At 45.6% G+C, this 23868-nt stretch overlaps 2 protein-coding genes across 5 annotated transcripts in view; one reads left to right on the top strand and one right to left on the bottom strand.

The window, feature by feature from the left end:
- The first annotated feature begins 428 nt into the window (after positions 1–428).
- On the top strand, positions 429–9691 carry NDUFC2 (NADH dehydrogenase (ubiquinone) 1, subcomplex unknown, 2, 14.5kDa). Of its 2 annotated transcripts, XM_008566025.1 has the most exons (3): positions 438–760; positions 7060–7203; positions 9511–9691. In XM_008566025.1, exons 1-3 carry the CDS (start codon positions 592–594, stop codon positions 9558–9560), a joined length of 363 nt encoding a protein of 120 aa, XP_008564247.1. In that variant the 5' UTR covers positions 438–591; the 3' UTR covers positions 9561–9691. The 2 variants fall into 2 exon arrangements, with proteins under 2 accessions (XP_008564256.1, XP_008564247.1); XM_008566034.1 differs by lacking the exon at positions 7060–7203 and having other exon boundaries at positions 429–760.
- A 1166-nt stretch (positions 9692–10857) lies between these two features.
- Positions 10858–23868, bottom strand: part of THRSP (thyroid hormone responsive) — a 13220-nt gene continuing 209 nt past the window's right edge. Inside the window, exons 1-2 of one of the 3 annotated variants that reach the window (XR_550040.1) lie at positions 22808–22895; positions 10858–11552 (exon numbers count right to left, since the gene is read on the bottom strand). Coding sequence is in view for 1 of the 3 variants with exons in the window: in XM_008566006.1 (XP_008564228.1) it covers positions 14094–14543 (450 nt within the window). In the remaining 2 variants the exon portion in view is untranslated. Of the gene's footprint in view, positions 11553–14074; positions 14558–22807; positions 22896–23868 lie in introns of those variants that run through there. The other 2 variants (XM_008566006.1, XR_550041.1) reach the window with 2 other exon arrangements.

Raw genomic sequence — 23868 nt, 5'->3', positions numbered from 1 at the left:
CCAGTCCTCGGGTTTTCTGGATTGTTGCCGGCCGGCCGGACGGCTTTTTAGTCTTTGGAGGATGTGTCTGCAACGAACGACCGGAAACCCAGAAAATGAAAACTAGCTTTTATGAGATTTCAATTCATTACGTTTCTCAAAACTATCCATCATGTCCACCTGTGGGTGTTAGATGCAAAGATGAATCTTTGCTGAAGGGATATTCAGCGGCAGGGGAGGGAGAGGCAATTCCAGGTCGGGGAGTTGAGCCAAAAAAATGTGTCTCCTCGGCTTCGCCCCGTTTGGCTCGTTTGGTGTACTCCTCGACCCAGTGGTACCTGACGGGTCCCCCGAAACCCCACTGCCCCCAGTAGAATTAGCGCGGACGTGCGAGTGAGCACAGCGTCCCCTTTAGTAGCCCGGAACCTCCCGCGCGGAGTTCCGGCGGCAGCACGCACCGGGAAGCGTTTGGGCGCTGCACCGCCTTGCGCCCTGCCCTTCAGCCCCACGCTCGGAGGGAAAAGCTCGCCGCTTAGGGCCCGACAGTTGTCGAGGTGGTTTTTCTAGTAGTTGGTGGTCTGAGGTCAGGCCTCAAGTGGGAACGGCGTCACCATGATGACCGGACGGCCGGGCCGAGTGCCCTTAAAGTTCCTGCAGGATGAGGCCCGGAGCCTGCCCCCGCCTAAACTGACCGACCCGCGGCTCCTCTACATCGGCTTCCTGGGCTACTGCGCGGGCCTGTTTGATAACGCGCTCCGGCGGAGGCCCGTGATGTCTGCAGGTGAGGGCTGTGCGAGCGGGATCGGCTGCGAGGAGAGGGGGTCGCAGGGCTACCGGCCGGCTCCGCCATAGACCCTCCTGAGGTGTCCTGCTTTTCCGGGCCTTTGCCTATCGGCCCCCCGGGCCGTCCGCGGCCTGTTAGCTCTTCAGAATCGGGCAGAGCCAGAGTGTCACTAGGCACTTGAAGAAACTGACGTGCAGTGAAGCAGGGACTTACCCTTGACTCCCCAGTAAGTCTGTGAATGACCTAGGACTGCTCCCCTTTCAGTTCGCCCTGTGTTGTGTGCAAAAATTTGCGTTCATTCCGTGCCATGCACTACTGACACCCTACGGGCATTATAGCATTTAGTCTTCAAAACACTTTATAGGAAGGTATTATCCACAAACGAGGAAACAGCCTAAGAGAGGTTAAAGCAGCTTGCCCGAGGTCATTACGCTAGTAAGGAGCAGAGTCTTGTTTGTTTGTTTGTTTGTTTTTAACCCTCACAGCGTATACTTGAAACCAGTGCTTCTCAAACTTAATGTGCATATGAAAACCCATGTATATTGTTAATATGCAGAATTTGGTTCAGTAGATCTGGTGAAGAGCTTACCAACAAGCTCCCAGTTACTGCTGCTTGTGGTGGTCTGGGAGCCATACTTTGAATAAGCCTCTAAACCACCAGGCTTTATTTCCTAGTAGTATATCACTGGCCTCCTCTCAGAGACTGACTATTCTGCTAATAGGTAACACAGTATTTGTGCTAAAGACTGTGGATTTCCAAAGGGAAAAGAGGAGAGGAACTTTGGAAGAGGTGTCTTTGAATTTAGCCTTATCAAACTGAGAGAGGGCTTTCTAGGCCTGTGGGGCTAGTGGGAGCAAATGGAGGCAAGGGCCTGGGGCGGGGGTGGGGGGTCATTTGATGATTAATCGAGTGTACAGGGATATTAATCCAGTGTACAGGGTTTGGACAGTAAGTCTACAAGGAGATTTGGGTAAACTATGGCAGTTTATTCTCTAGGCATACAGGAACTTTATAAGCTTTTAAGAGCTGGGTAAGTGCAGTGGTCAGACCTGTGTTTTAAAAGGTCACCTTTGTCAGCAATGTGAAGCATTGATTGGAGCCAAGGAGCACAGTTAGGAAGAAAGATAATGCAATGGTTCAGGCAGCTAGGAATCACCCCACTTGTGTCTCTTAGCCTTGTTCCAGCTGTATGTCATGCCTGGGGATCAGTTTACAGCCGATCAAATCCCAGCATTTCCAGTGCTCAAATAATATTGAAATCTCATCTCCCTTGGACATGACCCCTCACTACAGAAAGGAGTGATCTGTGTCCAATTCTGCCTCTGGGGACATAGGGTTTTCTCTCTTTTCATCGCTATTTCATATCTGCCCAAGTCTGTTGTTTGGTGTAATGAAAAGAGCTCCACTTTGGAACTGAATGAATGGCCTTGCTTTACTGCTTCCCAGCTGTGTCATTTTGGGCAAGCTACATGGTAAGGCTACTCAGAGCCAGAGTTTCCTTATCTGTAAAATGTGATTAATTATTTGCATATTTGTTGTGAGAATTAAGTGAGTTTCTGTAGGTAAAATGCCTGACATACAGAAGGTACTGGACAAAATTCCCTTTCCTTAGCTCTTGTTACACAAAGAGCTTACTATATAGTTGTTCAACATATACTGAATTCCTGTGCCAGGCATACTTTGCCAGGCAGTGCATTACGTACTGGGTATATGAGGTGAGGAGCCTGTAGTTGAGTCAGGAAGGCTAAAAAAGTAAACAGCCCGTTACTCATCTTGGTGTGATAGATACATGTTTTGATAGAGGTGGGTGAGCAGAGAGCACTTTGGGAGCACAAAGGAAGTACAGATGGAAGGGAGAATGTTCCACAGGAAGTAAAGTTTGGCTGAAATGTGAAGTATGTACCACTTAATCTCACGTCATTATTGTCACGTAGCAGTTTGTGCCTTTCTGGGAGACAGAAGAGTGTAATAGTTAAGAGCATATGCTTTTGGTTTGACACCACCTCCTCCCTACTAGCTGTTAGGTTCTGGGGAAGTTCCCTATCTCTGTGAGAACTAGATGAGATAATGTATATAAAGCACTTAGCAAGGACTAGGATTCAGAGTTCATAAGTTCCCTGAACTTCCCTGAATTGCTTTGGAAAATTTGGGTCTTGAGGAGTTTATTGAAAGAGGTTAGTCTCAGCAGCATTTATTGAATGCCTATAGTGTTTGTCTAGTTCAGTGTCTGGTATATAGTATGTGCTCATGAAGTATTTATTGAATGAATAAGTATGTGCAAATCACAAGGAAGTATAAAACATGGTCCCAACCTTCCAAAGGTTTACCGACCTGATAGCCATATCCATTAAAAAGACAAATTGTGGTCCAAGTTTATGCACATAGGGTAACCAGTGTGACACATAAATGGTGTTTCTAAGAGAGTTGAAGGAGTGGAGAAGGACAGAGATATGATGGATTTTGATACTACAGCCTTGGAGAGTTCCTGGCATTCTGTGGGTAACAATGTAATATTGTTAATGAAGTAGAATTGTGCAAATTAGCAGGAAGTATTAAATAGAATTTTTTCTTAAGTTTTCCTCTTATCAGCTGTTTTTATTGCTATCTTTTTTGTGGGGGTGGAGGGGGGTGTTGGTGGCTGGCCAGTACAGGGATCAGAACCCTTGACTTTGATGTTGTCAGCACCATGCTCTAACCAAGTGAGCGAACCAGCCAGCACTTATCACCTGTTTTTTAACCCTTGTTGCTGGTTACTACTTACCTGCCCTCAATTTAGAGCTAATTAATAATCTCAGTCCACAAAATTAAATATTGATCTCTAGCTTAATATATCAATAATTTGTGGTGTTCTGCAAAGAGCATAATGGCTTCCAGGTTTAGATTCATTGAGTGAAGGAAAAAAGGGGAAAATGATTGTGGAGGGGTTATGCATGTAGTGAGAGGAAGACCACCACCGAGAGAAAGAAAGGAGAGGTTAGGGAAATGGGGACTTGGGAAGAGGCCAAGCCATGCCTTTATGGCTTGGATGCTGACATCATCTAAAACATATATGGAGTCTTTTTCTGTGAGGAATGTGGGTCATTATAGAGAGAGTCTGGGTCTTTATGTAGTCCAGTGGAACTCAGCCCATATTGGTTTGCTATATTGCAGGTAGCCCGTCAGAGGAAGCAGTGGCTGTTCGGGATAAGGGAGAATGCAAAAGAGCCTGGGCCCTGTCCAGTCCCAACTGTAGGAATATTTTGCATTTTTATTGTTTTACACATTTTCCAAAATACTTTTACACACATTTTGTCTTGGTTTTTATACTACTGCTGTGAGAAAGACAGGATAGGTATTATCTCTGTTTTAGAGGTAGTCAATTGACTTGCCCAAGGCCATTCATGTATTTAGTAAATATGCTATGTGCTGGTATACAAAGATAAATCAAACATTAGCTTTGCCTGGTGGTAGAGACAAAAATAAATTACTGTAGCAACTTGTATATTAATAGACATAATTTGACTCTTTTAACTCCAGGGAAGATCTGAGAAGACTTAGAGGAAGTGATGTCTGAGTTGAGTCTTGAAGGATGAGGAGGTCGCTAGGCACAGAAATAAGCAGTATGTGGTATTTAGCAGCATGAAAGTTTGCGTGAGGAATTAAAAGTAGTTCAGTATTGCTGGAGCACAATGTGCATATCAGGGAGTATCAAAGATGAAGGTGGTGGGCCGGCCCGGTGGTGCACTGCTACAGTGCGCCGCTTGGGAAGCGCGGCAGCGCTCGCACCGAGGGTTCGGATCCCACATACAGACCGGCCGCTCACTGGCTGAGCGAGCTGCGGGAGCAACACTGAGGGTTGCAATCCCGTTGCCGGTCCCGGTCCGGTACGGGCGCGACACTGAGGGTTGCGATCCGTTGCCGGTCACGAAAAAAAGACAAAAAGGGGGAAAAAAAAAAAAAGATGAAGGTGGAAGAGTCAGGTCATAAAGGGCCTTGGAAATCATATTCAGGAGTGTGGACTCCTGATGGACATAATTGAAGGATAGAAGGGACTGACAAGATAGAGTTGCATTCTAGTAAAATTCCTCTAGTGGTAGGGTAAAAGCTGGGGTCAGAGTGGAGTGATTCTGGTGAGATCAAAGGGAGAACATTTAGGCCAAATGAGAGAGAGTTCTCTGAAGTGAGGAAAGGAAATAATTACAAGGTAGAATTGACAGGACTCAGTGACTGGATGTGGGGAAAGAGGGTAGAAAAAGGGATGATTACTGGCTTATTACTTGGATTCCTTGGTAAATAGTCCTGTCATTCCCTGAAACAGGAGAAAGAGATATGAATAGGAAAGAAATGAGTTTGGTTTGGGGTATTTAGGTGAACGTGTTTGTCAAACATTTGGATATATATGTTATTCAGCATGGATGTCCCAGGTAGACCTACTTATGGTTCATCAGCACATAGATAGTAGATAAAACTGTAGAAATAAATGATTTCTCCAAAAGAATATGTGTGAAGTGATAAGAAGAAAAAAAGTATTGTGGGGCCGGCCCGTGGCTCACTCGGGAGAGTGCGGTGCTGATAACACCAAGGCCCCGGGTTTGGATCCCATATAGGGATGGCCGGTTAGCTCACTGGGTGAGCGTGGTGCTGACAACACCAAGTCAAGGGTTAAGATCACCTTGCCGGTCATCTTTAAAAAAAAAAGAAAGAAAGAAAAAAGTATTGTGGGAGCATAGCTAGAAAATCAAACCTACAGAGTAAACCGTTTTACAAAAATTGTTTCCATATAAAAAATTCACACTTTTGGATTTCCACTTCAGACTTTCAATTTTGACTTTCTCTGAATCATGTGCTTTGATCCTTCCAGTCTTATTATAATAGGATGATTTTTTTTTTTTTTGTCTTTTGTCTTTTTCCATGTCCGGCAACGGATCGCAACCCTCAGTGTCGCCCCCGCACCGGACCGGGGACCGGCAACGGGATCGCAAGCCTCGGTGTTGCTCCCGCGCCTCGCTCAGCCAGTGAGCGGGAACCGGTCCATATGTGGGATCCAAACCCTCGGGCAGGAGCGCCGCCGCGCTTCCCGAGTGGCGCACTATCCAGTGCGCCACTGGGCCGGCCCTAGGATGATTTTTTTAATAGGGTGATTTTTATAATATAGTTTTTGAATAGGTAGTACATGCAAATGGTACAGAATCTAGAGGGTACAAGAGAGAATCCAGTGAAGAGATTTTTTTTCCTTTTTTTTCTTGCTTTTTCCCTTTTTTCCTTTCTTTTCTTTTTTTTCCCCCCTGGCCCAGTGCCTGAGATCACACCTACGTTCCCTGGATGATCCCATGTCCCCACTGCAATCCTGGGATCCCAGCTCACAATACAGCCCCACTCGTAATCCTGAGATCCCCGCTTGCCAGCCTGGGACTCCTACCCACAATCCTGGGAACCCCATCCGCACGCCCAGGGTCCCCTTCCCAATTCCGAGATTTCCTAATGAGGTATGTTTGTGGCATAACTGACTGTTCTTGTAACCAATAAATATGCAAATATAAATCGGGATATGGGGACAAACCAAATTTTGCTTTTAGACTATTTGTAGAGGACTTTCACTCTCATCATATTCTGAACAGGCCCTAAAATACAAGTTAGTTAAGGTCTAAAGTTAACTTATTACTTAGTCCAGGATTCAGGATTTGTATAGGTTGAGCATCCCCAATCCTAAAATCCAAAACGATCCAAAATTGGAAACATTCTGAATACAGACATGACACCACAATGGAAAACTCCACATCTTATTAACTAATGTGATAGGTCATGTCTTTATGCACAAAATTATAAAAATATTGTATAAAATTACCTTCAGGCTATGTGTAAAAGGTGTATGTGAAACATAAGGGAATTTCATATTTAGACTTGGGTCCTATCCCCAAGATATCTCATTATGTGTATGCAAAATTCCAAAATTTGAAATCCAAAACACTTCTGGTCGCACACATTTCAGATAAGGGATACTCAACCTGCACTTACTCATCTACCTTTTTCAATGAAATATTTTATGAAACCTGAATTTTAAAAATCTTGGGTTTTATCGTTAGTTAAGTTTGCAGACTTAATGTTCTTTTTCATGATTGCCAGATTTCTTTAAGAAGATGTAGAGTGTCTCAAGGTCAAGGGTCAAGGCTGTTTGTTCAGGATAGACTGTGGAAAGGCTTTTTTGATTTAAGCAAAATAAATACCATAACAATATATATCTGAAATATAAGAATGTAATTCTTAGTACACATTGACTAATTTTTGCTTTCTTTGGGATTTGTCATTTGAATTTCAGGTTTGCATCGCCAGCTTCTATATGTTACTTCCTTTTTTTTTGTTGGATATTATCTTTTAAAACGTCAGGACTACATGTATGCTGTGAGAGACCACGATATGTTTGGGTATATAAAATCACACCCAGAGGATTTCCCTGAGAAAGGTATTTCAAGTTAATTGTAGAAAACCTCTTTCCTTACCCTGTATCCTTTTCCCTGTTTAATCTTACTCATGCTTGTTGCTTCAGGGACCTTCTATATCCTGTTGATTTCCACATCATCGTCTATAGACCAGATTCTCTCAAATTCATATATCCCATTTCTGGCTAAGTACCTCTGTGTCCCTTGGACAGCAAATAAACTCATGTCCTTTCTGTCATCCCAAACCTCCTGCTGCTCTATATCTTCCTTCAGTGAATAGCACTACTGTCCACTTGGACATTCAAGCCAGAAGCCTGAGAATCCTCTTCGTCTTTCTCTTTCACTTCCCATTAGTCATCCAGTCTTAGTTCTAAATATTTCTCAACTTGAATTCTCCTCTCTCTCCCGCTGCTACTACCCTGGTTCAGGCCCTGATAATCTCTTGCTTGGACTGTTACACTTGCCTTTGGTCTTATTTCTGCTGACAGCAATTCTGATCACATGTCTGCTTAAAATAGCTGTCCGTTGCTTATAGGATAAAATCCAGACTCCTTAGGATGGCTCATTTTCCCAGGCTGAGCTAATTGCCTGTCTCTGGTAGAAACTCTTGGCCTATACCTTTTATTCACCACATTATATACACGACTGTGTCCTTCACTGGACTGTAGCTTCATCTTTGTTTCCCCATCCTAGCACAGAGCCTATCCACAGTAGGCACTTACAAATAATAGCTGACCTGAAGTACATGGAACCCTGCCTCACCTCCCATCACTCATCTTTTGCATCCTGAAATGCTTTGTCCTGAGCCTATCCTGTATCACTTTGTACATGTCATACCTTCTTCCTGATATGTTCTTCCTCCTCTTGCCCCTATTTCTACCCTATTTATCTAGTAAATTCCTTCTCAAGATTCATCATCTCAGTGAAGGCTTCACTGAGCTATTGACAGGTATTCCCTCAGCACAGTCTATCTCCGTTCTACTAAGAATGTAATTGAAATGTAACTTTTCTTGCCTATATTTTAAAAAAAACATACATAAATGTGCACATATGTGAACTCTTTGCAGGCTGGGAGTTTAACTTATTAGGACACTTTTTTTTTTTTTGTCTCCCCAGGGCCTACAGAGTATTTTGGACACAGATCCTTATTAAATGTGTGAATGAATGAATGAGTGAGGGAAAATTTTGCACTTGTAAATATATAAATAGATTTTAAATAGATTTTCCTATTGGTATAAATGTTTAATATAAAACATTTACATATCATTAGACTGAATAATCTCTAAGGTCCTATTAGCTCTAAAATTTTATTAGTCAGTATTCCCATGGCCTTCGGTCACATATGTGATGTTTATGGTAGGTCAAAAAGATACAGTTAAAAAAAAAAAAGATACAGCTTTTTGGCAAAGAAGAGCTTAAAGACTAGCATAAAGCCATGAGTAGTGGATGTATCAGGAATGGGGAATACTGGTTCCTGATAATAATACTGTTGGGTGTTACAGCTGGAAGTAGTCTTGAAAATACTGATCCTAGGAGTGAGACCCAGGGGATGAGTAGTCTTCTGTCCCAGACCTCCAGCTGTTTGCCTAGAGGTATTTCCACTAGCCCCCTCTGTCAGCAGGAGTATGTATAGCTTCAGGGCCCATTCTGTCTCTGAGCAGCAGATTACTGGCAGGTCTTCCAAGAGTCTCACACTCTGACAGCAGGGGCATGGACAGTTTGACCACATCAGGTGCTAGCCTCTCCTAGCTGACCTGTACCCTTCCCTGTTCATTTCTTCCTTTACCCCTTCAGCCAGAATGCCCTCGGTAGCACTTTGCCCCTCTTGGCAGCCTCTGGTTGTCACCAAATTCCTCCAAAGTTATTCTTAGTTTGATGAAACCAAAATGTCTCAGTAATTGCCAAGGCATTGTTGAGGACAAGAAAATAGGGATATTCTTAGGGGTTTGTCTTAGTCCATTCAGGCTGCTACAGCAAAGTACCTTAGACTTGGTAATTTATAAATAATAGAAATTTATCGCTCACAGTTCAGGAGGCTGAGAAGTACAAGATCAAGGTGCCAGCAGATTCAGTGCCTGGCGAGAGTTCTTTCTGCTTTATAAGGGCACTAATCCCATTTGTGAGGACTCTGCCTTCATCACCTAATCCCAAAGTCCCCATCTCTTAACATCATTGCATTGGGGATTAGGTTTTAAAATATGAGTTCGGGGGGGACACATTCAGACCATAGTAGAGTTTCTATCGATAAGATTATTGAATATTAATTTTTCTTAAGGAAATACAATTTTTAAAACATAATTTTAAAATAACTCTTTTGTCTTCTTTTATAGATAAGAAAACTTATGCTGAAATTCATGAAGAATTCTATCCAGTACGTTGAAGTCTTCAAAATGCTTGCTCCAGTTTCACTGAGATCTGTTATTTCTGAATTTTATGGAATATGTTTTCATGACAACTGAAGTTTATGTTAATCTATGTGTTAACACCTTGTAATTAAAATAGTTATCATGAGTACTCTGACTCTTTTGTTGTAAGAAAAATAGTTAATCAGAGAATGGTCAGTTTTCGTTTACCCAGTTTTAAGAAGACTTAAAAATGGAGTTTAGTTCTAGTTTGAAGTCAGCAAACTACAGCCTATGGGCCAGATGTGGCTCACTGCCAATATAGTTTTATTGGGACACAGCCATCCTCATTTGTTTATATGTTGTTTATGGCTGCTTTCATATTACAGCAACAGAGTTGGGTAGTTGTGACAGAATTTACAGCCTGCAAAGCCTAAAATAGTTAATATCTGGCCTTTACAGAAAAGATTTGCCTGCTCCTTTCCTAATACAAAGCAAATGTAAAAAGAACCAGATTATGGAGGGTTTTATGACTCATGCAAAATAATCTCGATTCAATCATATAGGTATTAGGAAGTCACTAAAGGGTTTGAGATAGGAATAACATGATCAGGTTTGTATTTCTGAGCTCTCTCTGCAACAACAAAAGGTGGTTTGGAAGGAGGAGACTCAAGATAGGGAGAACATTTGGAAGTCTGGTACTGCAAAAAGGGGTCTTTGTTCTCTGATAGATCATCCTGGAAAAAGTGAGTTCAGTAGCTAACACTACAGTGGAATTTGGTATAATTAGAAACGAGAGACTTTGAGGTATCAAATGTTCTGAGCACATTCTAGACAACAGCTTAGTTCCTTTTCCAGGCTCACTTGCTTTTGCTTTTTTGTTGAGTAATTCCAATCATAAATAAAGCTTTTGATAATTTTGTTGAGGGGGGTGGGCGGGAAGTAAAAGACTGCACCTAACTGGAATGATGTTACTCTTTATGGCTTATGAAATCTAAATGCTTGTCCAAAAAGTTTTTGTTCTAAGTTCAGATTTTATAATCAGATTAGTTTTTAGAGGGAAAATAAGAGTATTGTTTCTTTATACGTGATTCCAAATTAGGTGGCAGTATACATATAAGCAGACAGCATCTGAGCAAAATCAAATGAATTCTATTTTCTTGAGTACCACCTGTAAAAAATGGAATCATATTAGAAAGTGCTCCAAATTAGGTGGCAGTATACATATAAGCAGACAGCATCTGAGCAAAATCAAATGAATTCTGTTTTCTTGAGTACCACCTGTAAAAAATGGAATCATATTAGAAAGTGTGTTAGAAGTAAGAGACATACGAATACAAGGTTTTATTTCTTTATTGCTACAGCAATGAATAGGTTTATAGTTCACATAGGCTCGGCCTCATCAGTGGTCAGCAGGTACAAGAGGGTGAACTACTCAACCCATGGGACTCTGCTGCCTCTTCTGTAGAGTAAAAAGCAAGGGCTAGAGCAAATAACATAGATGAGAGTTGGAGAAAAAATCAGCCTATTATAATAGCTTCTACGTGCCAGGTTGATTCATCATCTGTTTAATTTTCATAATCTTGTGAGGTAGATAATATTATCCCCATTTTATACATGAGGGAATTTAGGCTCCAATGGTTTAAATAACTTGCCTGAGATCACATAGTGATTGACTGCCAAGAGGAGGGATGTGAACTTTGGTCACATGCTAACACCAGTTCTCTTTCTACTGTACCACACTGGACAGGTAACTTTGTCTAGTCCCTCATAAACCACTGGTCACTACCCCAAGCTAGAGAAAGGAGTAAGGGGAGCTGTGAATAGCAGCAAACATCCTAAAGGTAAGCCGGTGATTGAAGCCAGTAAGTCCAGGAATTGGTGTTCAGAGGAAGGTAGAGAAGCATTCCGAAGAACTGAGTTGCCTTCACTTCTAGCTACAGGTCCAGGCCTTTCTGGTCTCATCATCAGGGCTAGTGAACTGCTCCGTGTCCTCATCACAGAGTCTGCTTTCTATCATGTAAAGTTATCTGTGGAGTGCAGAAATTTTAAAAAACCAAGTCAGTGTATACTCAAACAGCTAAGGTACTGTCACATGCCTAGTGAAGCAGGAAGAACAATGAAAAAACTCAGTGTTGGGTGTTGCTGTAGGAAAACTGGCACTGTAAGAAGAATCATAGATTGTCTGAGCTGGAATAACCCGTCAGGTTTCTCCTACATTTTACTAACAAGGAAACAGATGTAGAAATGTGAAGTAAGTTGTCTGAGGTCATACAGAGGTCAAAGGCAGAGCCAGGACAAATGCCCAGATTTTTAAACTATACCATACTGCCTCATTGAATGAAAATCAGTTAGGTTAGATTGTGTTGAAGCATTGTGGTGTAGAATTGCTGCTCTGGTCTTTGAAGCTATTCGGTTGGTCAGTGAGTGAGGTTTTTTTTTTTTTTTTGTCTTTTTGTCTTTTTTCGTGACCAGCAACGGATCGCAACCCTCAGTGTCGCGCCCGTACCGGGCCGGGACCGGCAACGGGATCGCAACCCTCGGTGTTGCTCCCGCACCTCGCTCAGCCAGTGAGCGGCCGGTCTGTATGTGGGATCCGAACCCTCGGCGGGAGCGCTGCCGCGCTTCCCAAGCGGCGCACTCTAGCAGTGCGCCACCGGGCCGGCCCAGTGAGTGAGGTTTCTACCACTTTGCTATCCCCAATTTCCACCTCCAGTTCAGGCTGCAGAATTCTAAGGCTTTAAGGAACACAGAAGATCTACTAGTGTAGAGAAAAAGAATTAGACTTAGGCCAGGGTTCACATCTTGGCTCTGCCATTTACTGAGTAACGTTGGACCCATTTTATTTTGCAGGACTCCAGTTTTTTATCTGTAAAAGGGAATGATAATTCTATTAGATAATTGACGTGCAAGTGATTTTAAAACTATAAAAATATTCAAATATGAACTGTTATTTTTACTACTATGGTTATTATTCAGTAAAGAATCTGAAACCCAGAGAAGTGGCTTACTGAAAGCCTCACAGCTCATTAGTGGTAGAACCAGAACTTGAACCCAGAGCTGTTGACTCAGCCCAGTCTAACTCAAGAACTTCTGGGCTGGCCCAGTGGCGCACTGCTACAGTGCGCTCGTTTGGGAGTCCATTTTTATTCCCCATCATTACAGAGCACCCTTAAAGCAGATTATGAAGATAACAATACAGCAGAGAGTAGGTATGTGGAAAAAACACCCAGCTCAAGGTTGAGGCCAGTCTTGCTTTTGTCTTTGTGACTTTGGGCTAATCACTTCACCTCTCTGGCTTTCCTTACTAGTAAACTGGAGATACAAATCTCGTCTCATATACCTACATCTGGCGGTTTTGAGATTCCAACGGACATGGATGTGGTTTATAACTGATGAATCCTGTTTGTGGGATAAGGGCTGGCAGGTGCTGTGATCCAGTTTCTCCTGATCTTTACCTAGGAGTGACCCACCTATGACAGCCAGGTCCTCTTCCCACCTCCAACCCTCTTCCACCACCTGCTTGTCCAGGTTGCTGCTAATGCTCACCTCACAGCCACAGTCCCTCTGTGCATAGACATACAGGCTCAGACTCCAACACATTTGCATATGTACACACAACAGGGTTTTCCAATGAACACATTTGCATATGTACACACAACAGGGTTTTCCAATGGGCCTGCCTTCCACACTTGTGTGTGCCCAGAACGGATTAGGGTACCACGACAGTGGTCTCCCGGCTTTCCATTTGGCTGGTTGCAACCAGCATGGCCAGAGTAACCCTGCCAGTTGCAGGAGTACTGTGAGCAGCCTCACCTATGTACCCACATATGCCATGTAAATGTAATTTTCCATGTTCTGTGACCTGAAAAAGTGTTGGGAAGCACTGCCACAAACAGAATTCACGATGCACACCTAAGTAAATACACATGCCTTGAGTAAGTCTCTTCGTTTGTAAAACAGAAATAAAACCTATCTGTAGAATTATTGTAAAGATCAAATGAGATAATTCTATGTCAAGCACTTAAGAGGCTGTGCTGGCACTTACTATGTGTTCAAATGGAAGCTCTTAATACAGAGATTCTTAGGATTGGTGGATGACATATCCCCTGAAGTTGTATGTACACATATGTGTCAATATACCTGAACTCCGGGGAGACAGTCCATAGCTTTAATCAGATTCTTAAAGAAGTTGACAGAACACATTTGTTCAACTTGTACATCTACAAACTTTCCTATACTTAGTAATAAATGCACACATGCACAAAAACAAACACGTGCACATGATATATACACTCACAAGCCACTTTTCCTTCCCTCTCCATAACAGTTCACTGCCCTTATTCACCAATTTTGGATCAGAAGGATAGTAAGGCAGGTCTGGTCTTGTCCCCCCCTCCCCCCAAGGTTGTAGTCTCAATACTCTGACGTGAGGGTGGGTCTGTCTGAGAGCCGAGTTGTCCCTCTCCCACTGGGTGACACTACTACCCCCTCCGCTCCCCTGAAATGTCTCTCAGTGTACTCTGACACCCACCAGTATAGCCACCATTACCTTCCCTAGGGTCCGAGGCCTACAGGCCCTGTCCCGTCATTTCCTGGTATTTCCTCGTCACCTCCTGAGCTTTCATGGTGAGGTGGGTAAGGATGTGATGCAGGCTGGAGAAGTGCAGGTGGAACTGGGCTTCCAGGTCCAGCTCCTCTGAGGCCCTCTCGTCCTCAGCCTCCTCTATCTCTGCAGCTTCATTCTCTGACTCATCAGCTTCACCTGCCACCTTGGCCTGCCACTCCTCCCGCGGCAGCAGCCCGTGGTCCACGTCCACGCGGATGGTTTTAAGCATGGTGAAGTAGGTGTAGAGATCAGGGGTCCCAGGCTCAGCCGGGCCCCTGTGCTCACTCAGCTGCACGTCCCGCAGAAGGCTGGGGATCATCACCACCTGCTCCATGTTGCGTACCGCAGCTGAGTACCGGTCCATGACGGTCAGCAGGCAGTTCTTGGGGTAGCGCTTGGTAAGCACCTGCATGGCCGCTTTTCTCTTACACACTCTGTCCAGCACACTGCCCAGAACTATTTCTAGGTTCTGATGGCAGATTGACAGGGTGCCAAAGCCCAGCCATTGGGTCAACACAGTCCTGTTTTAGGCCAATCCCAGAGCTCAGGCCTCAACATCTACATCAGGTGATCCATCTGCCCAGGGACAGATATGCCAGCCTTCTGCTTGTCATTTCAGCTCTACATGACTGCCTCTGCAAGAGCCTGGCTCTTCCTTCATCAGCTTGCAGGGCCAGTTAGAGGGAAGCTTTTCCCTTTGGCAACTGGTGCACTTGACCTCAGGGCAATAAATAATTCTTTCGGGTCACCTGAGACCAAGCTGCCTCTTTGCTGCCTGCTTAGGGTGGCCTCCTAATGCACAGCTCACTTCTTCAACCCGGGTTGCCTCAGCTGTGAAATGAGCAAGGGACGACGAGGGTTACGAAATGAAATAGCTTGGTGTGGGGCAAAGAGCATTGAAATCAGGGCCAGAAGCCTAGTCCTGCAATTTCCTAGCTGAGTTTCTTGATTGCTCGCTGGCTAACATTTATTGAGCACCTACTTTGCATATCATGTTCTGCAGCAAGCTCTTTCATGAGTGATCTTACTTAATTTTCACCATAAGCCTGTTTTAATATTCGTGTTTTACTAATGAGGAAACTAAGGTGCAGACAGCTTAAGGAACTTGCTAAGTTCCCACTGGAGCTGGGATTCCAGCCCAGGATCACCTCTCTCCCACCTCCAATCAGTGCTCTGGACTGATGCATGAAGTTATATAAGTCACACAAATTAACTGTATCCATATTCTCTGTAAATTTGAGGTGTTGTGAGAATCAAATAAGACAAAGCCGAGAAAATGCTGTGTACACCACAAAGCATAACCCCCAGATGTAGTATCTGTGCAGATTCTAAATTATTACTAAGGCCTCTCCAAACTCTAACCAGCAGTTCCACAAATTACAATGCTTCCTCTTTGCCATTGACTTTGACCAGCAGTGTTGGAAGATAATAATGCTTTGCATAGCCATATTGTCACAGTGTACAAACTTCATTTGTTATATTTACTTATGAGATTATTAGGAAAATTAAGGCTCAGAGAAAGGCCCAAAGTTGCATAGCAAGTTAGTGGCAGAGTCAAGTGAAGAGCAAGACCTTCTGGGTTCTGGTTCAGGTACCTGCTCCCAACACTGCCCTGTGTAAAATGACCTGCTGGGTGATGATACCTCCCGCCCTGACAGGGGAGGAGAGCAGAGGAGGAGAACGCAGGGAGGGGATCTTAGGCTGAAAGGGATCTTGGGCTGAACGGGACTTCGGGGTTGTCTCATTTAAGCCACTCTCACCTCCACCCCGAGGCAGGAGCCCTCTCTGCACCCTCCCAACTGTCAATCCTCCACTCCACCCCACCCTTCCACTCCTTTGGCCAGAGCTATGAGAAAGCTCACTTTTATATTGAACTGAATCCTACCTCCCTACAATCCCTTCCTATTGAATTATAATATTCACCCACCCCAAAGTCACCGGCCTTAACTGTGCTTATATTAGCACAACAGAGTAGTGTTCAAAGCCATTTCTCACTCTTTAACTCACTTAATCCCCACAACAGCCCTATGAGGCACAAAAACATTAGCACTCCCCTTTTCAGATGAGGAAACTGAGACTTAGAAAAGGAGAGGTACTTGACCAAGATCCCACAGTTCAGACATGACAAAAGGAGGCTCAACCCAGCTCTGTCAGGCCTCAGAGGAAAGTGGTAATCATCCTTCTCTCCAAGTTCCTTGGGTGGGCTGGCCGTGCACAAAGCCACAAGTCACCTGGGGTGATCCTGTGTTGGACGGTTGGCCTTGCTTCTCCAGGGCAGAGGAGGCAGCCAAGTCCAGGCATGGGCCTACTGCGAAGGGCAGAATTTCCGCTTTAATCCTTTCTGCACTGCAGGTTGTGGGTGCAACGGAGCACCAGGCGTCTCTGAGCCTCAGCTTCCTCTCACATTGTAATAGTAACAGGAGCAAGCATTAATTGAGGGCTTATTATTCTAAACTAAAATAAAATATGCAAAGTTCTTAGGACAGAACTCAATCCTCCTAGCAATCATTGTGGAAGGTGGTCCCCACTTACAGATGAAAAACTTGAGGCCTAGGAAGGTAAAGTAATAAACCTAAGAACAAACATTATTTGTTCTTAGACAAGGAGGAGTTGGGATGTGTCATGACTCCTACCTACAGGTGATTACGATGGTTAGAGATGACGTTTGCGAACTACCTAGTATACTGTGGGACCTCAGTAAGTGTGCACTGCCTTCCGGCCACTTCCACTCTCCCGCTCTATGCTTCCTCCATCCATCACTTATCCCTCCATGCTAGGACTTGCCACTCTGCATTGCAGTTTGTTTTGCACCCGTCCCAGGGCACAGCACTGCAAATGCTCAGCAAATATTTGTTGAATGGTGACCATTAGATTCACTTCTTCGTACATTCTAGGGTCTTTGGTTATGATGTCCAGTCACCTTGGAAAATAGAGTCCCAGGCTTGGTGGGAGACAGTAATGAGGTCTCTGGTGTGGCAAAGGAGCCTAAGAGGCTGCGGCCATGTGTTGCCACCCAGGAGCTATGTGTAATGGCAGGTGCTCAAAACGACCTCATGGGCCTGACTATAAGGCTCTTTCCAGAATGATTCCTCAGGAAAGAAGGGGCTGTGCCATACTCATGACCTGACAGTCTTCATTATATGGGGTGCTTTTTGTACTGCTTTATTACCAACAAAACTGTTAGCAAGTCACATTAGCCCAATATTACCACAAACAGTCAGCAGGGTGAAAAGTTTGCGTAAAATAGTTTACTAAACTAGAAATGAAAAAGGGCATTTTTTTCTAAATTAATAATTAAGTTAAAGAATTTAACAGATTACTTAAATAAACATTAGATTAATTCATTCCCAGCCCTATAAGATTTTTTGGTTTTGGCCTTTACTGAGGAAAAAAATCTTCAAATGTTTTCTCCTCAAGAAAAATGAGGCTTCCCTTCTATTCACACATCCAGGGTCGCTGAGTGGTGGGTACAGCCAAAGACCATATGGCTGGAAGCTGTCATCTGGGTTCTGGCACTGCCTCCAGGCCCACTTGTGACCAGGCTCCCTAGGCTCCAGCGTCATGCTGTGAAGTGAAGAGTTTGGAGATCTCTGAAAGGAAGGTCCATCCAGCCCTGATTGTATAACTCCTTCTGAATCCATGTCTGGGTCCTGAAGGGCATTACTCTCTGCCTTAGTTCTTGCGTTTTTAACCCAGCCTCTGGGTCACCAAGTCAGAACTGGAAAACATGATGTTCTGCTGTGGACAGGGCTGAGTGAGCTGACTCCGGCGTGGTGGGCAGGCCAGGAATGCCCCGGCAACTGCCTCCTGCCTCTTTTACCCAGTGGCCTGGGGCAGCCCTGGGCCCCCCTGGGCCTCACTTGACCCATCTATAAACTGAGAGGGCTGATCTTTGTTAAGGCCTCTCCAGCTCAGACTTTGGGGACTCCTCCTGGGCACATGGCCCCTGTGCCTCGTTGTGTTATTCTGCCTCTACATGGGCATTTTAATTCCACCTGAGACCAGTTTATTCCCTGACATGTTCCCGGGCTTGAATTAGAGGGAGAAAAGAAGGGAGAGAGATAGGAATGCAGAAAATGAGTATGTTAGTGAAAAAGCGAGAGAATGAATGAATTAGTAGTTGGGTGAATAAACGAGCTGTGTGAGTGAATGAGTGTGGGACGCACGCGGAGACCTGGGGAAGAGTGAGAGGAGGGTCCTCATGAATGGTCACCAGCCAGCAGGCTGTGGACCAAGACTGGCCCCAGATCTCCCTGGCAGACAGAAGGCCCTGGATAAAATGTTGCCGGCCACGTGTCAGGTTAGAAGACAGACAGGGGGTTCTCAGGGGACAGGCTGGACTCAGGCAAGTTCTCGGCATGGAGAGAGGAGGGAGGCAGGAAAGGGGAACAGTGGGGTCTTTTCAGGATATAGCAGGACTGTGGTTCCAAAGGGACTCAGTTGTTCCTGCTCTCAAAGATGACACATCCCAGGGATGAGAGGTTATCTGGTCCAGCCAGGCCATTTCAGGTGGGAAAAAGGAGGGAAGGGAAAAAGCAGGAGCTAGGACTAGACCCCAAGCTTCATTCAGTTTCTCAAGTCTTCCCTCCTGCCCTCTTGTGGGGAAACTGAGGCTGAGTGAGGTGCTTACTGGAATGGCCTCAGCAGAGCTGCCAATGGCCTAGCCCTCACAGTATCTGAATGGACAAACTGAACTGGCTCCAGATGGACTGGGTCAAGGCCCTTAGGGCCAGGCCAGGAACAACATGTAAATGTGGTGCAAGGGGTAAGATAATCAAGCCATGCCTGGGGCTGCCAGACCCCAAGTAACCCTGGCTGGGCTCAGGCCCAGGACACTACAGAATGGACTCAGACCAAGGTTGGGACAAGTTTTCCAGTTTAAAAAATGATTTTTATATAGACATCAGGTGATAGAGACATCACCTGATGTCTATGGTCTCAGGCTGTTTTTCTTCACATTGTCACTCCAGTCCTGACCTACAGGGAAACATAGGGGGTCAAGAGTCAGGAACATTATATTTATGATCTGCCTCACCCCCACCTTCCATCACTCAGCCCCCCCATGTGCTCCAACCCCTGCTTCGTCACCTGGAGAGCTCATGTATTGAGAACCTACCATGTGTCAGCACTGTGCTGGGCCTGGGGAGATAACAGGACATGAGGCAGAAAAGATCCCTGCACTCAGGGCAGTTTATATGTCCTGTGGAGAGAGCCACAGAGAACATATGCACAGATAAATATGATACTATCACACTGACATACACTAAGAAGAGAAAAATACAGTAACAAGCTAGAGCCTTGCTACTCAAAGTGTGGTCTGCAGACCAGCAGCATCTGATCGCCTGGGAGCTCATCATGAATGCAGACTCCCAGGCCGCACCAAGGACCTTCTGAATTGCAACCTGCATTTCAACAAGACCCCCAGGGGATGCCTAATTCCAAACATGGCTATTACCCCAGGGAAGGGGAGACAGCTGTGCTGAGACCTAAACGTTCTCAGCTTCTGGAAGATCTGCCATCCAGGCAGAAGGAACCGCAAGTGCTACTGATCACAAAATACTTTCCTTAGAGGCACAACTAACTTGCTGTGTGACCTTAAGCAAGTCACTGCCTTAGTCTCCTATTTGGAAAGTGGAGAAGTTGGTCTGAGTGGGGGATTTTTCAAGTAAAAAACACAAGTCCACTGAATGAAAAGCCAAATGCACAGCTAAAGAGGAATCATTTATCTGAAGGAGTGGAGGGGCCTCTCATCTGGAGTCCTCAGGTTACCTCAGGTGTCTGCTTACTCGGGAATATGGGTATCTCTGCTGTTCGGAGAATCCACTGCAAACGTTATTGTTACAAAGGCTCCATGTGAGGGCGGACTAGAGTGCACTCAGGAAGCTGGCAGGTCTCCTGTCCAGCCCCACTCCCAACTTCCTCCCTGCCATACCTCTCCCCAGTTCTGGGAAAACCCAGTCTTTCCTGCAGCTGATGCAACTAGCTTCCCAGGCCAGCCTAAGGGCTGCTAGGCTTACTGGGTAGTAGAGAGAGGGACTGACACATCAACAAAGCATTCCCTGGTTAGTCCATCACAAATGTCTGGCTTGTCAGAGCTGCAAGAACCTACTACCCAACCCATACAATTTACTGATAAAGAAACTGAGACTGCAACTTATATTTCCAATCATGTTTTGTTTGCTCCCCTGGGAAGACTTCACCTGCCATATATATCACTATCAGGCTGTGAGATTTTTAAATTCTGTGACCAGACAAGACTAGTCACTCACACCAGAATCATGTCTGTCTCTCTCCTACCTGGGAGCCCCTGGAGGGCCAGAACCAGGTCTTGACTCTTCCTTATGATTCCAGCACCCAGGAACTTAGGAGGTGACTGAAATGAATAAATGAATGAATGAATGGAAACTGTGGGGGTCTATCTACCCTTGGTGTGCTTCTCAGGTATTTCATCATGCCTTCCTCCATATTTTTAATTCGACACTGAGTTCCCGCCAGGGAGGGGCATGCCACAGAGGGCACTCAGTGGGGAGGCTGTCAGTGCCAGCCTCAGGACTCCAGAGAGTCATCAGCCTCCTTCTGCCATGGCCAGTCCCCAACAGAGGAGCTCCAAGAGTCACTCTTACTTGGAGAGCTCTTGGTCTGTCCACAGGGCTGGCCCCCAGGCAGGGACACTAGCCTGAGTCCTGGAATCTAATTGTGGACCCCCTCCCCACTCTAGACAGGTGCTGGGAGGGAGCTTTGCTGGGGAAAGAGGAAACACTGATCAAGATCCATAAGCTTATACACAAAACTCAGCCAATGGACACCCTTCTTCCAGGCCTTCTGAGGCTCCTTGACTTCAATGCACCCCCAGCCATCTTTTAGGGCCTTCTTCCCTTTGCCACCCTGAGGTTCACAGTGACAGGCTCCTGCTCTGACTTCTCCATGATTCCTCCCATCACAATCAATCTTCTTGCAGTATAAGATGGACCCCATCTCCACCTCACTCAAACACCTTTGGTGGCTCCTTGTATTAGTTTTGCATTGCTGCTGTGACAAATCACCACAAAACTAGTGGCTTAAAGCAATACAAACTTATCTTATACTCCTGGAGGTTAGGATTTCAAAATAGTAAATCCTAAAATAGGATTCAGTGGCCTAAAATCAAAGTACAGGTAGGGCTGCATTTCTATTTGTAGGCTCCAGGGGAGAGACTGTTCCCTTGCCTTTTCCAGCATCTAGAGGCTGCCTGCATTCTTTGGTTTGTGACTCCTTCTCCATCTTCAAAGCCAGGAATGCCTTCTCATGCTACTTTTCTCTGGTTCTCCCTCTTCTGCCTCCCTCTCACGGTTACATTGGGTATAGTTGGATAATCCAGAATAATCTTTCTATCTCAAGGACAGCTGGTTAGCCATTTTAATTCCATCTGCAACCATAATTCCCTTTTGCCATGTAATCTAATATATTCACAAGTTCCAGGGATTAGGACGTGGACATCTTTGAGGGTCATTACTGTGCCTAACACACTCATCATCTCTTTCAATTTTGTTTTTACATGTCATATTTCTTTAAATGAAATTTTGCACAGAATCCCACTGAACAAAACAAAGAAATTGATTTGACTGAAGGAGGATGAAGAAGGCTATAGCTGTGTCCTTTTGACCATCTTTCATTAGCCCTTGGGTCCCCTCCAGAGAATCTAAGATTCTCCACAAAATACAGATAGAAAACAACCAGCCAGGGTAAAGTCCAACGCTTTATCCTGTCATTCAAGACCTTTACTAGCCTTTCTAGCCATGTTCCCTGCCATCAGATCAAAAAACCTGAGCTCTACCTCTGCACCAGGCTCTAGGCTGAGGAGGAGGGATGCCCGATGCACAGTCTGGGCCCCCAGAAGGTCAGAGTCTGGTGAGGGAAGACAGACAACTAAACAGGACATTTCCACCTAGCTTGGTAAGTATGACAGAGCGCAGGGAGAAGGAATAGTTGCCTGGCCCAGCCTGGGGGTGTGGGAAAGCTTCCTGAAGGAGTAACAACTGTATGGAGTTAGCAAGACAAAGAAAGGTGGGAATAGTCTTAAATGAAGTGTGTTAAGGAGAAAAAAATGTTTCTTCCCCCCTTCCAGAATATACTCGTATATGTATATATATACACACATACAAATACCCACTTATCCACTAACACACAGCACATACACTACATGCTCTGTATATGTATATATACTATACAGTATGAAGTATACACAGAATATAGTATATATAATAAAGGATATATGTTTCATTTTTTCTGATTTCATGTATCTATATATTATTTATAAATACATACATATTTAGTAAATACAAACTTGCATAGAAATGAAAAACACGAATTTAAGGAGCCGTCTCTGGGAAGGGAGGAGCACACGGGTCCTTGTTAGGTCTTATTTCTCAGTGGGTACCTGGATATTTATATATCTATTCTCTAATGTTTTTGAATACATTAAGTACTTATAACAAAAAACAAAAAAAAGATAAAAGTGGGAAGTGTTTTCCAAGCAGCGATACTAGCCCGAGCAAAAGTTGAGAGGCACGAAATAGCAACAATACATCCTGAAGATTCCCAGTATGCCCATACTCTCTCCCAGACGCCAGAGTAACATCTTCGCTCCCCTTCTTCCTGCCACACGCCCCCTGAGGTCCAGCCTCACCCCGAGCTGACCTTTCTGACCAGATCGGCCCCCTCCCCCGCGGGATAGGCTCTCCTCCCAGTTGCAAGGGTCTCCTGTCTGCTGGTTCAGTTCATTAATGGATGCCTCGCCTTAAAGACTGCAGACTCTCCGAGGCCTGAGCCCAGTCCCGCCCCAGAGCTCGGCTCCGGCCGGCAGAGGGCGCTGCCCGGCAGGACCGGGACCTGTCGCCGTCGCCGCCGCCGCGCTGCGCAGCCCGGAGCCGCAGACGTGCTGGGCGCCGCGCCCGCGGGAACACGCCGGTGTCCTGGCTCGGAGTCGTCCGCCTCGCTGGCCGTGGCGTCATGAATGTTTTGTAGCTGGGGTACTACAGGGGCTTGACTGGGCAGGGAAAAGCACTGAGCCGACTTCTCTCCTTCCTGCCACTGCCCTTTTGAGACGATTCTGTGGACCCCTTTGCTGTTCCTGGATGGAAGCTCGGCGCGGCCCGTAGCTTTTCTGAGCACTGTCTCCCGTTTGTGGTCTGGCAGTGCCAACTCATGATAATCTAAGTGCAGGCCCGTGTACAAGGAAAACTCCCCCTGCTGAGGCCACCTCTGGCGGGGACACCTGCTGACTGCGAAAGGGGGCTGGGCAGCCTCTTCCTTCCTCGCCTAGCTCTTCTGCTCCTCCTGCTCCTCCCCGGGCTGCCGCAGGCTCTCCTGGGGCTAGAAGGTCTAACGACCCGGCGCCGGCCGGGCGTAGCAGATTCTAAACGCCACCAGCACTTTGTCTCAGGAGCACTTTGATGGGCTCCTTGGAGACCCACCGCATCACTCGGTTGTGGCGATGTGACCCACCACATCGTCACCCCAGAAGGGGGTGCCTCCTCCTGCGGGCTGCTTACAGCCCCCTCCGTCACACCTCTAGTCTCATTCTGCTGGGGTCCCCTTACCCCTGAATGGAAGCCCTCTCCCAATGGGTCCTTTCCAGGAAGACCCTTCTGTGGGGTCTACCGGTGGCCTAGGGGAAGCACGCACACAGCTGGAAGGGCAGCCGCTGCCTACCAGTCCCTCCCCCCAGGCAGAGCGCGCCCCCCCGACCCCCCCCCCCA

This window comes from Galeopterus variegatus, unplaced genomic scaffold (assembly GCF_000696425.1).
Source record: "Galeopterus variegatus unplaced genomic scaffold, G_variegatus-3.0.2 Scaffold15, whole genome shotgun sequence".
Lineage (NCBI taxonomy): Eukaryota > Metazoa > Chordata > Mammalia > Dermoptera > Cynocephalidae > Galeopterus > Galeopterus variegatus.
This window is presented reverse-complemented; position numbering and strand designations above follow the sequence as displayed.

What these genes read in the sequence shown, in the direction of transcription:
- NDUFC2 (XM_008566025.1), top strand. Translation starts at nt 592, where the DNA reads ATGATGACCGGACGGCCGGGCCGAGTGCCCTTAAAGTTCCTGCAGGAT. An exon ending in GAGGCCCGTGATGTCTGCAG is followed by an intron (nt 761 to 7,059) that starts GTGAGGGCTGTG and finishes TTTGAATTTCAG; the next exon opens with GTTTGCATCGCCAGCTTCTA. An exon ending in AGAGGATTTCCCTGAGAAAG is followed by an intron (nt 7,204 to 9,510) that starts GTATTTCAAGTT and finishes CTTCTTTTATAG; the next exon opens with ATAAGAAAACTTATGCTGAA.